This window comes from Thunnus maccoyii, chromosome 7 (assembly GCF_910596095.1).
Source record: "Thunnus maccoyii chromosome 7, fThuMac1.1, whole genome shotgun sequence".
Classification (NCBI taxonomy): Eukaryota; Metazoa; Chordata; class Actinopteri; order Scombriformes; family Scombridae; genus Thunnus; species Thunnus maccoyii.
This window is the reverse complement of record NC_056539.1, coordinates 10,447,951-10,462,314: the sequence shown is the minus strand read 5'-3', so window position 1 is coordinate 10,462,314 and position 14,364 is coordinate 10,447,951. Positions and strand designations below refer to the sequence as shown.

At 39.2% G+C, this 14,364-nt stretch overlaps 1 protein-coding gene across 1 annotated transcript; it reads right to left on the bottom strand.

The window, feature by feature from the left end:
• Positions 1-451: 451 nt before the first annotated feature.
• On the bottom strand, positions 452-14,230 carry hook1 (hook microtubule-tethering protein 1). Its single transcript, XM_042416449.1, has 22 exons — positions 13,959-14,230; positions 11,908-11,993; positions 10,426-10,498; positions 9,840-9,890; positions 8,867-8,999; positions 8,473-8,540; positions 8,166-8,228; positions 7,243-7,326; positions 5,702-5,865; positions 5,464-5,604; positions 4,596-4,797; positions 4,303-4,413; positions 4,120-4,207; positions 3,963-4,029; positions 3,744-3,884; positions 3,486-3,573; positions 3,186-3,217; positions 2,994-3,076; positions 2,752-2,852; positions 2,541-2,642; positions 2,357-2,425; positions 452-2,282 (listed from the first exon to the last, which is right to left on the bottom strand). The coding sequence occupies exons 1-22, from the start codon at positions 14,001-14,003 to the stop codon at positions 2,127-2,129; spliced, it is 2,148 nt and encodes a 715-aa protein (XP_042272383.1). The 5' UTR covers positions 14,004-14,230; the 3' UTR covers positions 452-2,126.
• Positions 14,231-14,364: the final 134 nt, after the last annotated feature.

Sequence of the window (14,364 nt, the reverse complement as noted above, 5' to 3'; positions counted from 1 at the left end):
TGTGACTTTTTCCAAAGCTGACATTATTTTGTCCAGAAATCAGCAGCAAAACTCTTCCAAGTTCAACTGTACAAATATACCTGAAAAAAAAACACTTTTGTAAAATAATTTTTCCTCCTTTTCTCTCTTGTGGGGGAACATTTAAATGGTTTCATCTGTTCTGATGTGGTTGATTTGTACGGTAAATTGCTTCTTAATTGTTCCATGAGGATGCTCTCATGACATGGACTCATCTGTACATGAACACCTGTGTATCATCTGATTTCTGAATGGTGCTGAGAGCAGTAGGTGCTTAAACATCCACCTGTCGATGATGAAATAAACAAATTTTAGCTCTGATTTTTCAAGAATGCAGCCCTCCTGCGTTTTTCATTTTTGGACCCAAACAGAGGTTGATGCTACTGAATGTAAAACACACTCTTAGAAAATAAGAATTTATTTATTTATTCACAAGAAAACCAAAGGCTTTAAAATTTAACTCCTTAAATTCCTGAAAATCCATGATGCCTTCCTCACTGTTCTTCATTTATACACAAACATTTACTACACTTGTAGTTTCTGTGCTGTGCTACTTGATCATACTTCTTTTTTATATATAAATGACAGCTTTTAAATCAGCAATCTACAAGAATCATTCACTGCAAAGGAAAATAAAAGCGCTTTGACATACAGTACATCTACAGATCACAGATGGCAAAACCATCATAACAGAATGCCTCTCTAGTGTTATTGCAGACATACAGAGTGACAAGGCAATCAACAGCCATTTCATGTTCTGAAGCTAGTGCAGTTTAACTTAAGACTCCATTAAGTTGGAGAGCCAATAACCCACAATATAAAAAACAAAACAAAACAAAACACCTGCTTCTTTACATGGCTCTTCACTTTGAACTTCCACCGCCACTAAAAAGCCTGAAAACATGACTAAATACAATATCCACCACAGTAGTTAAAACTCTGAAGTTACAATTTGCAGGTACAATATGAATGCTTAACCTGGATCTGACATTTGGATCAAAAGCTGGTGTTAAAATCATGTTTTACATTACAGAATAACAAGTTGGTAGATAATAGTCTTGATTACTAACCACTAAATAGGATTCAATATACTCAATGAATATAAAGGCCTGACAGTTTTCATTTAGAGCATGCTGCCAGTACAGAAGTCAAATCACACTCAGGAGTATAGAAAATACATAAAATACACTAGTCCTGGATTCCTTGTGTAGGATTTGTTTTTGCAGTATTTCAAAGGCTGATCACTTCATAGGATTTTCACAGCTTAACATGATGGGCTTGTTCCATTTTAGTGAAATTTTTGTGACTTAAGTTGATGCTTAACATCAGTTGGTGGCCAGCACCAAATATAGCAATCATTTTCTCAAAGATGACTTTGGAAAGAAAGACAACCACAGCACATTTGTCTCTGCAGCAGTCTGCTGGATGACCACATTACTGCCCCCTCGACTGCATAGTATTATGGTACAGTTCTACATACATCAACAATCATCTTAAGTTACATTTAGTAGGCATTAGCATTCAAGTTAGCCTTTATAAAAAAAAAAATCACATTCATATTATATATATATATATATATATATGTATATATATATATATATATATATATAATGGGCTCTAATTCTGAATAAAATTGTGAAGCATTCATTTACATTTCTCTCATTCCTGACCAAGTAGACAGCATGACAGGATATAAGAGCAAATGCTAATTGATTACAGCAATAATTCAGTTGAGTCTGCAGTTGGCAAAGCAAACATAAAGGGCAGAGGGGAAATATGCTCTATGTCAGTGGTAGGGAGAGTGCACGCTACTTTAGCTAGTGAGGTGAAAACAGGTTGTGGGTTAATGTTCTATGCAAGGTCAACTAATAGCCAGTGAACTTCAGGATTGTATTCTATAACCTCAGCTGGGTGACCTTTAGGGTTGGGTTGTGCTCGATAAGTAAATGCTCATTGATCCCAATCAGCTCATCCTTGACCCCTCCCCCAAGCACTGAGAGCAGATGTGTTTAAGGTCACTTGAGTGCTCACTTGTGGGAGGGAGTGAAGGTGGAGTTTTCCCATAACTGAATAAGGTCAGACGTTTGGCTCTGTGTGTGTGACAAGGTCTACTTGGAGGTAGTGGCAGGCACACTGATGGAGAGCGCCCGACGCGGGGCGTTTGAGACTTGCCGCTGCTGGGACAAGAAGGACTGGCCAGGGGACAGCATGGAGGAGGTGCGGCCGAGGCGTGACTCAATGGCCAACTTCTGAAAGTTCAGACTCTGAGGAGAAAGACAATGTTTAGTGTTTAGTCATGAAGGGCAGGGTATAAATCAGAAATCATCTTGGATCTTACCTTGTTATACCACGCTGTGACAATCAGCTTCTCCTCATACTCTCTCAGTCTGGCCTGTTCACACTGACGCTGAGAGGCAAAATGAAATCAGTTAGGTTTAAAAAAAAAAAAAAAAAAACACTCCTGAAGAAATACTTTCATATTAAAAACATTTAACTGCGAACAACACAAAATGCTGATTTACTTCCAGGTTGAGAATCTGCTTGTCCCGGTCTGCCAGCTGGTTCCTCAGAGCCTGGATCTCAGCGGTGGCTGGATTCAGTTTCGGGTCCAGTGCTCGGATCACCTACAAGCAGGAAAGAATGGACACTTCTGAACACGGGTCGGATAAAACGACAACAACCACGAGAATAAAATACAAACATTAAAAGAGAAATGATACTCTTATCACTCACATTGCGAGCTTTTTCCAGGTACATTTTGTACCTTTCTTCCATGGCCCTCATGTCATCATCCTTCTTCTTCAGAGCAGCCATCAGCTCATCCAGCTTCAGGGCTTAGAAATGAAAAGTTATGAGTCGTGATTTCACTCATACTGTACAGTGTTGCAGACAAGTTTGCATTTTCCACTCCAGATGTTGCAGAGGTGGTGTAATGATGGCAAACTTAGACTAGTGATTGAAGATATGATACTTACAGTTTTGAGTGTTGTCAGGCTGAAGGTCCTCCAGTAGCTCTTTCTTCTTCATGATTTCGTCCTGGGCCTCGTTAAGCTGGACCCTGAGGAGACAAATGCTGTTTCTTTACCTCCATCTAGTGGAGAAAACTGAAATTCAATATATATATCTCTCAACTTATGTATATCACTGACCAATAAATGTATACTTACATGTGTGCATCGAGTTTCCGCTTCAGGTTTGACTGAAAAAAAAGAAAATTAAGCAGATTTTAATACAAATACAAAGGTTATGTTTGGTCAAAGTAATTAATTCTTTATTGCAAAATAAACAAATAAAATGCAATTTGTGGACTTTTACCTCTAAAATCAGTTTAAAATTTTGACTAAAAATATAAACTAATGTGATTTATTTCCACAATGCCATGTCAGCACAAAGTCTAACAGCCTAATAAGATTAACTCTGTGGGACATTTTCTCTGTATTCGTGCCAGTGCGTGACGGCACACTCACATCATCAGGTTTGGCCGCCTGACTCTGCAGAGCCTTCTGGAGGTCCTCGACCTGCTGCTGCAGCTCACTGACCTGCTCTCGACCCAATCTGCAGATTGATCACCATGCAGAGGAAGGAAACGGAAACATGCAGGAAGAATTAATTTATAAATTAACAGAATACATCAGGACACACAACATAACAAAGTTAAAAATGATGAACAGCAAAGCAGCCATCTATATCTGGCTGACTTACAAAGACACAGAAACACTGTTAACCTGTTCTCAGTGTCCAGTTCACTGCGTGTCTTATGTGCTTCCTGAAGCTGGGCCTGTAGAGCAGCGATCTTCTCCCTCTCACATTCCTCCTGCTGCACTCTCAGCATTTTGTTCTCATGCTGCAGCCTGATGAACTTTTCTCTAAAACAACCAGACACATAAAGTCAGCAATCACAGACAGAGAATAGAGAAAATTTGTTGTCAGAAACTGTCTATTACCTGTACTCAATGGGTATTAATTCAGCTGCCAGGTTATCATGGCTTGGGCTGCTGGAAGGAAGCATTCCTACATGGGAAGAGAGTTTGTGCATTTTAGCACATCAAAGAGGCAAGTGGTAAAGTAGCATCATTGTCAGATGTGACTATCCCATGAGACCTGCTTGGGAGAGCTGGTGCTGTTGAGCCTGAGTGCAGCGCAGCTCCTCGTTGATCTCCTTCAGAGAATCTCTCTCGATGATGATCCTCTGGTGGTGAGTAAGACAAAAGTACAAATGTTAGTAAAAAGTGTGACCAACACATCCTCCTGCCGATTCTTCCAACGTTTCAAAAGCTGTCACACCTCTTTCTCTTTCAGCACAGTTTCATGCTTCTCCTCCAACTTCTTCATCTCAAAGGCCAGGTTGTCTGCTCGCCTCGATTCCTCAGACAACTTCCTGTGTAGCTCCTGGACCTGACAGAAAGCATGTGAAACCACATATTAACAGACAAAACAGAGTATGACACTAAACTCAGCTGTTCAGCTTAAAGAAACTTTCAAATTCACATATTAAACCAAATAAATTTATACTGTAACATGAATTTTATTTTAGGTTGGATTTCCCTTTAATTTTTCAATTGTTGGAAATAATTTACCTGTCTCTTATATGTCTCGAGCTGTGCGCGTGCAGCGTTGGCCTTGCGCAGCTCTTCCTCCAAACTAACAGTGTTGTGCATGTAGGTCATGTTATTCTCCTCCAACAGCTTCATCTGCCTCTTCAGATCACCAAGATTCTCCAGTTTACGCTTGTACGTTTCCACTGAGGCCTCCAGCATCACCACACGATCTGAGCAGTTCCTATAGTAGATGAATACAAAATAAATACACAGATATCAATCAACAAGCTTCTAAGTCATCAAGTGTACATGTACGATGTGAAGGAAAAAAAGCAGAAAGGAAGCCTAATTGCGGCACTCAGGTTGATTACTGCTGTTGCACAGAGCTAGCATTATTTAAATGAGGGAGAGTGCATATGCCAATGTCAAACAGGACTTTTATATACTGTATTTATTGAGAGTTTTTGTTGGAATATTACATTGTGTATTGATGCTATTTCCCTACTTTTTCTTGTTTGTGCTCATACAAGGAGTCAGCCTTCTCTGTCAAGGCCAGTGGAGAGCCATGTGTATGCAGATTTTTGTTCCAGCCAAACACAAAATCAGCTAATTTCACTGATTAGCTCATCTTGTCTGATTAAGGGGTGTGCTAATCAGTGAAATTGTAAGCTCTTCCTCTCAAACTAACTGGCCCAGGTGTCTGCTAATCTCTAATTAGCAGACAACATAAGATGTATTTTTGTGCGCTGCTCCTTAAGAACCACGGAACCAAACTAGCGGACACATTCATTTACTCTGTGTCCAGTCTTGTATTTAATATCATTTTTACATTTTTGTGTGCTTCACTGATGAAAGAGAGAAGACCTGATCAAACAATAGCAGTGTACTTCCCCACACAGACACAAACCTCAGAACGTCCAGCTCATCTTTGAGCGCTCGAGATTCTTCTGCCAGGCTGGTGAGCTCATCATTACGGTGCTGAACCTCAATCAGCTGCTTCTCCAGCTCTTCACAGTGGATCCGGTAGTCATCCTTTGCAGCCTCCAGCCTAAAAGATGTAAGAATGAATACTTGCTCAGTTTCCAACAAGCATAATGTGATCACTATAGTATAGTACAGTACATTTATCCACAAATGAGACAAACCTGAAGTTCTCTTCCTGTAGTGCCTCTAGCTGCTGCTGTAACTGGCTGTGTTTTCTCCCTGAGGGTGTGCTTGGGTCGTCAAATGTGTCCAGCTGATTGGCTCGGTCAGTTAGGACGTCATTCTCGGCCAATAAGCTGTTCCGTTCCTCTTGAAGAACGGCCACCTGTCCGGGTAAATTAAGGGGTTAGACCCGTTCTCACAAAGAGGTGAATTAAATATACAGTTAAAAATGTTCATCGAGTCAGCAGGAAGATATTGTGAGGTTAAATCTCTCCTTGGTCAATTATTTCATGCAAAGCAGCAAAGTATCTGAGCATCAAAAGACAGACCCCTTCCACTACAGATAACTCTCTTCCTCTCCCAGCTGTTTAAGCAAACATTTCAGTTAATCCATGCTGGAAGCAGAGCACAGACAGAGTGCACTTTTAAGCAAACATGTTAATACACGGTTAGTTAGTTTTACTTCTCACCCATCATTTTCCTGATGTGTACTTTTTAAACACCAGACACTGGATTATTCATCTGAGATTAACTTGTCGTTATTTTACGTCCTGCATACAAATGTCCTACAGAGTAGACAAAAACAACTTCTATGAACACTGTATTTTCAAAAAACATTAGAAATTAAACCTTTAACTTCCATTCTTTCCGTTCTCCTATTCTATGAAATATACACCCAAGTCTCTAGTTTCTTCGGTACACCTAGTTAAAGTCAATACAGTCTAATACAACATCCCTGCAATCGACTGTCCTTCATGAAGGCTGTAATGTTCCATTTTTGAAAAAAAAAAAAAAAAAAAAAAAAGATGTTGATTCAACTTTATAGTCAGTGTAACAACTCAACAGCACCTCCAAAATGACCATAAAATTAAATTAACACCTCTACAACAGTTTAAACAACTGAACATTATAACCTTCATGTACGTAGAGACGTATTAGTTTTAGCGAGGTGTACTTAATCAACTGGCAAATAAGTGTAAGTGTTACATAGACAAAGATGCATTTTGATAATAGGTTATTGTCACACAGACAGATTAATTCCCTGAATGAATTACTGGAATTATACAAATGACCACTAAATATTTAAATACACACTGCACACTGTGCCGCAAACAGAATCCCCATTGAACCATCTGTTAGCTGAGTTAGAGTAAACAGTTGAGCAGCTGGTTTAGATGGGTTTAGTTTTGCTGAACGGTCAGCCATATTGGACTTACCTTTCAGCGACGAGAGATGAGCAAGACTGGGGACAGAACAAATCAATCTGTCAAGAGTCCAGTTGGATGTGTAATCAGTACCTATGCTAGATTTTGTTTGTCTGTACAGTGCTGAAGCCTTGTAGTAGTGGCAGAGCATGGGGCTGGATGCCACAGTGGGAGCCAGTAAAAAGCCCAGACTGTAAGCCCACAGTCTTTCTGCCACAGCAGCTCCAGACAATAGAACCAAGCATTACAGCGAATTACACAACTCCTGTTTATACTGTACCAGAGGCACACATGTGTGTGTTTGCACAGAGCGTGTGTATGAGCTCTGGATTCACCTGTATATCCAGCTCTTGACAGCGTTGGGCTAATGCTTCCTTCTCTGCTAAAAGTTCACTGAGGTCCTCCAGAGCTTTTTTTAGCTGGACACATGAAGGAAAAGCAGAGAGATTTACATTACTCACACTCACACCAGCAAAAGCACACACAGACTGTTTTTACTGCAATAATTAATGAGAGCAGACAAAGTCCCCATTTTTACTCTGTTTCCCAGAGCCCAAGGTGACATCCTCAAATGTCTTGTTTTGTCAAAACAAATATATTCAGTTTACTATCATAGAATACTAAAGAAACCAAAAATATTCACATTTGAGAAGCTGGAATAAGAGAATTTGCACATTTTTTTCTTAATCAATCATTCGCTCTACAGCTGATGTCCAGAGCGCTGCACTGTGCTGTAAAGTCAATATTTGAGCTTTGAGATTCTCTGCACAGTAGTCGGGCTCTTCATCAAAGGTTAAGATGTAGGAATTTATTTTGTATGAATGAATTTATTAGGTACTGCCTCTCAAAGGAAAAAGGCTTACATGCTTTTCTCTATTTCATATCACTGTAAATCAATCACCTTGGCTTTCTGACTGTTAATCAGACTAAATAAGCAACTTTAAGACTTTAAACATTTTAAACATTTTTCAGATTTATAGAGAAAATACTAAACAAAAAAAGAGACATTAGTTGCTAATGAAAATAATACTTACATTAATGTTACAATGCTACAGTTTGCACATTTGAAGGATTTTTATTTTGTTCCCCTTGCAGTTAAAGTTGTAATCACAATTAATATATTGTTGATTTTTTTGTTTTACATATCCCACAAATTGGGCATTAACAAAGAATCTCCAAATTCACATGGTTAAATGATTTCACAGAAGAAAGTACCAATTACACCAATAAAAAGTTTCTGTGTGGTTATAATACTGACCTGCTGTTCCAAGTCTCCTGACAGCTCTGCTCCAAATGGGGCCATGGTCTCTTTACTCATGAGCTGAGGAGGGAAAAAATGTCATTGGGTTCATTACATAGACTCATTAAACGAGCTGCAAATCCTCAACCTATTTTACCCAAATATGAGCGTACAATCTATTCTCTCAACAATTACTGCTGGTGAAGTCCCTGCTGACAGGGCCAGAATTCAAAAGCTATAATTTAACTGCTCAGCAAAGCTTTCCTGATATTTTTAATATCTCTAATCTGACTGAGGTAGAAACTTGGCATTACGATGGACTGACCTCCTGGATAGCCGTCATGACGACATGCTGCACAGACTCCTCCAAGGTCATGATGATCTGAATGTATTCTGACAAAGGAGAGAAAAAAAATTAAACACATACACATTGAATACATCACTTTGTTATTTCTCAGTTTATGTGTCCCACTTTCAAATTTAACACTGCTGCTATTGATTTGCCAGCCAGGCTGTCCGATGGGCTCTGCTTTTGTCAGTGACTTGGCAGGGCAATAATCAAACATTGTTTAGCTGACCACCCTAACCTAACTAGATTTTCATTAAACAATTCCCCTTTTTATCTACACTGCACAGCACATGTTTAACTGTAGACATACGAATATCTGTTTGGGTCCGATTTGTGTACACAAATGCGTAAGATACAGGAAGCCACATACCTTGTTTGCGCTCACATTTGACAGCACAGCCCAGTATCAGCTGCAGCAGCCTCCCCAGCTCCACAGGGTCTGAATGCTCTGCCACCTGGACCAGATCTGGCATGGGGAAGTCAGTGATCTCCTGTGCTAAGACCTAATAGGTACAGAGACAGAGATAATGCACTTAACAAGTAAGCGTTCACACTTACACAATCACAGTGAGTGAAACGAAGTTACACCTGCCAACAACAAAAATACCATCAATTTGCTGGCTTCAGCTTCAAAAATGTGACTATTTAATGCTTTTCTTTGTCACATTAGACAGTAAACTGAATATCTTTGGGTTTTGGACTGTTGATCAGAGAGAACAAGACATTTCAAAATGCAAACTTTGAATCTGGGAAATGGTCATTTTTCACTATTTTCTGACATTTTGTGGATAAAATGATTAAGCAATAAAATAATCCGCAGATGAATCAATAATGAAAATAATGGACACTGGTGCAAACTGGTGAATCCACAAATAAGAAACTGAACTATTCTTTAACTTTGAGTGTGTGATTCCAAACTGTGATATTTACTGTTGATGATTTATAGCTTTTTAGCTGAAAAAATGTGGTGCCATTACATAAAATGGAGGCAGAAATGCATCACCAAGTAGCTTTTCTGTGTTTTAACATGGATTCAGTGTTTCTATAGCTAAGAGGATTGCTGAACAAAATATTTCAACCATGAGTTGACTTAGCAAAACATGTATAAACATTTCTGGGCTGGAGTACTACCTGCTGTTGTAGATGTGATATTGTGTATAAGGCTTGAGCTGCTTGGTACTTGTTTCGATCTCAACTGCACACTGTATTTTCCTTATAGAGGGCCCCTGGGTGCTATGCTACCAAAACAGTTCATACAACAACTCCCAGAAGAACTGGATAAACACATCAGCTAACAACTGTGCAAAGACACGGGGGATATTGTGCACATGGCCACTACCTACCTCATTATAATAGTCAACAATCATCTGAAGAATCTTCTTTAGGTTGCTCATCTGAGGACAAGATTATGAAGTTGTAAACTTGGTTTATAAAAAAGGGACAAAATCACAACAGAGATTCTCTTCCAATACAATATATGTTCACGCAATAAGAAAATGAAGACTTTCACACAAGTGTACACAAGTGAAAACATAATTGGGGAGGAAGAAGCAGGGAGAACATTGTCACAGCCGCATAGTGTTTGAGGGGGAGAAAGAAAGAGGAAACACAGGGAATGGCATGCTTTTTTTTCTGTACATCACCCTATCACCTCATTAAACACTGTAAATCAGAATTTCTCTCAAGTATTACATATAGTGGACAGATTTGGGCACACATACATGTACACATTTCACCAGAGGAGTCAGAGCGCAGGCTAAACCAGGAGGAGCGGCACCCCTGGAGCCAGTAGGAGGTCAGTGTCAAGGACAAGTTTGGCAGGAATGAAGCATACAGAGGATTTAGCACACAGGGGGTTCAGCAAAACACGAAGAAAAGGTCAGAGAGGACAGGTGGAGGATGGATGCAGGAGATGGTACTGCTCTCTACCTTCAGTCTCCAGTTGTCGTCAACATCTGTTTTGATACGACCGAGCCATCCATCGGAGAACCACGCTGGGTCTCTGCACCGCGCGCACGCACGCACACACACACACACACACACACACAGGAACAACATTTATACTACACAACTTCTCATTTAATAGTGTGCAATAGAGTCCAATTCAAGGCCAAATTCCATATTTTTACTTTAGCTAGTTAGTTCCTACATTTCTGAGAATCTACTTAAAAAAATGGGATACTAAAAGCAACTCAGGGGGATTTTTTCCACAGAGAGACATAATTCTCACCACTACTCAAAACACAACATGCCTTTCTAGGTTTGGTGCATTTCTAACTCTCAAGGCTGCTGGCTTTGGAGAAACTGGCAAATTCTTCCTCTACAATGGATTTCTCCCTCTATGAATAAACACTGACTGGTGTAGAGCTGCAACGATTAGTTGAATGACAAAAAAAATAATCAGCAACTATTTTGATAACCAAATAATTATTTAAGTTTTTTTTTTTAATAAAAATACCACCAATTTGTTGGGTTCAACTTCTAAAATGTGATGATTTAATGCTCTTCTTTGTCATATATGACAGTCAACTGAATATCTTTGTGTTTTAGACTGTTGATCAGACGAACAAGACATTTGAAGATGTAACCTTTGACTCTGGGAGCTTGTAATGGTCAATTTTCACTATCTGTCAATTTATATTTATGATAATGAAAATCATTGTTAGTTGCAGCCCTACACTGGTGAAAACTGGTGAAGCCACTAATAAGCAACTGTTCTTCACATTGTGATGTTTACTGTTGATGATTTATAAGCTGAAAAAAATGTTGTGCCACTACAAAAATGTGTCATCCAGAAGCTTTTGTGTGTAAGTGTTTTAACCCTCCTGTTGTCCACGGGTCAATTTTGACCCGGGAGAACAACAGGTGTCATTATGTGTTGTCATCAAAAAAATTTAAATGGTTTTAAAACAGTATCCTGACTGAACTTTTTACATATACCAGTCTGCCATAATCCATCAACATATTTTCCTCTGATCTCAACCATAGTTAAAATAATTCATAATTTCTTAGTCAGGATACTGTTTTGAAACCATTTCAATTTTTTTGATGACAGTACATAATGACACCTGTTGACCTCCCAGGTCAAAATTGACCTGAGGACAACAGGAGGGTTAATGTGGAAATGAAGACTGTAAAATGTATTATGTATATAAACAATTATTTGCAGCTGAGTGACAGTATGTGCAGAATTACTTTATGCACACTACAGTTTGTCTAACAAACAGTTTCCACTGTGCTTCTCTGACACAACTAAAGCAACAGACTGTTTAGTGTGATGTGAATTATTCAAGCCAAACAAGACTGACTGTAGATAAAGCATTTATCTGCAGACTAGCCAGATATCATGATTAACGAGGAGGATACAGACAGTCAGTATGTGCGCCTGTGTGTGTGTGTGTATTTTCTCACATTTGATGCAGTGCCTGTGATATTGCCGCTCCAGTGGTCAGCTCCTCCACTGTTCTGCAGGGTGCAGAAGTGTTGAAGGTCTGCAGCTGAGAGGCAGAAAAAATAACACCATCGTGAGGATGGGTAGCAATCCAAGAAGAGTACAGGGAATTATGCAGTAGCACACTGAAGGGTTTCTCCACAGCACTGCAGATGTGCTGCAACTAATCCTCTATGAGGGAAAGATAAATAAAGGAGAGAGGAGGGGATAGAGGACAGGGATACACTGATGGATAGATCAGTGGAAATTTACTAACCAAATTACCTATACAGCATATTGTTAGACTATGTAACATGCTTATTAAACACCTGTGTAACTGAAGTAATTCATTTAATCACCAATTGTATGATCTATGACCTTTTTATACTGTAATCACATTGTTTTGTCTTGAGTAGATGTCTCACCAGATCATGTGCTTTGTCTAGTGTAAACAAAATTAGTGTCCCCTCAGTTATGAAAGGGAAAATGAAAAAAGCTCATTTTGAAGTACATGATACACATGATGACCCCGGATCTAAGAAGTGATTGTTATAGAAGGGGAAGAGACTGCCAAAGAGTGAAACTGGTGTCACACAGGAGTCACAGAAAGGTCACACAAATATAGTATATAGGTAACTGTCACACATTTATTCTTCGAAGCTTGCACTGATGGACTGCTTCCCGTGTGCGTGTAATAAAGAAGTCTTGAACTCAGAAGCCTGGATTGAGACTTTTGTTTAACTGAGCCATAAAGGCCTCTCTGCTGAAATGAAGATGTAAATGATTCTAGGAGCAGCCATGTAAGGTGTAAGGTAAATTGTCCTGGGCTGATATATTTTCCCTCAAATAAAACATCTCTTAACTGTCTCCAGTAACATCCTGCTGTGCTCAGTGATTACTAAACATAAACCTGGACTCACATCAGTGAATAGGTTCAGTGCAAAATAAAGCTGCAACAATTAGACAATCATTCGATTAATCGATCAGCAGAAAATTAATCCCCAGATATTTAGATTATTGAATAATCATTTTTTCATTTTTTTTCCAGCAAAAATGCCAATGTGTGTTGATCAGGCAAAACTACACATTTTAAGAAGTTAGTATAATGAGCAGTAAGAAATTTCAACAGGCATTTTTCACTATTTTCTGACATTTTATAGACAAAATAATTCATTGTGAAAATAATCGGCAGATTAATCGATAATGAAAATGATCATCATCTCTTTAATACTTGGGTAGCTAGTTATTAAAATGAAGTCCATTGTTTGTAGGCAACTTTTGAAGTTTAGCATCATCTTAGCTTTACTTCTGCTTATGTTTTGAAAATCATTTATGAATTATTACACATTTTGATGAAGTTCATGGGAACTTTTCCCCCAAAACGGACAAAAATGTTTGTTTGTTTTTATAACTTTCACCTTTTATTTACCTTACTTACTTGTTGTTCAACAAACAGATAGTAATTGAGGTGACTTAGATATAGCTGCATGGTAATTTACAAACCGCTCTGTCCATTACAGTAACACACAGGACAACCAATTAAAAACACTGATACACACCTACAGGAACAGGTGCAGTAAATAAATAACTGTGCTGTTAGCTACATTCAGTTAAATAATGTTAACAAAAGAGCCACAATCCGCAAATAACTCCCGGTTAACGGGATTAGTAGTCTAAATCCAGCGAGGATCAACTAAACTGGAGGATATTGTTGTCTTTGTGCCTCCTAGTAGGTGGTAACATTACATCTATCCGACCTGAGGCTCGTCACCTTTAACGTGAACGTTAGCTGACGGTTGGACTGACTGTTGCTACAGAGGCTCTGTCTGTGAAATGAACAACTGAAGCTAATCTCAGTAATAACGAAGAACAACGGTTGATATTAACTAGCTAACAACCAACCATTAGCCCCACTTAATATTCTCCCCATTTTACTCTAAGCTGCTGAAGTGTTCTCGCTTACACCCCCCAGCGTCTACAAACAGGTGAATAAAAATCACATTCACATAAGCTAAGCGTTTAAAAAACTCACCCATATTATCAGGCTCTCGACCAACGCCGTTTTTTCCTCGTCCATTTGTTCCCTTTCAGCTAAAAGCTAAAATATTTTCTCCACCTGTCCGCAAAGCTCTTCCGCTCCTCCTTTCCTCTGCATTTGACCTCACCTGCTGCCAAGAGGTAAATCTCCAACGATAAATACGTAGCATGAAAGGCCTTTACGGTCGTTCCGCCAAGAAAATAACGTAAGATGTACGCGACTGGCGCAGCTTCTTCGGTTCGTTGACGTTTACTTGCGTGTGGGCTCCGGTAGAGGTAAAGTAGGGGATAGAAGCTGGATCCAATCAGCATTGAGATATGAGAAGATTGACGGCTGGTCAACCTCGCTGCAGCCAATCAGAGAACGTGGTTAACAATTTAATTACGCCCCTATTATCTGG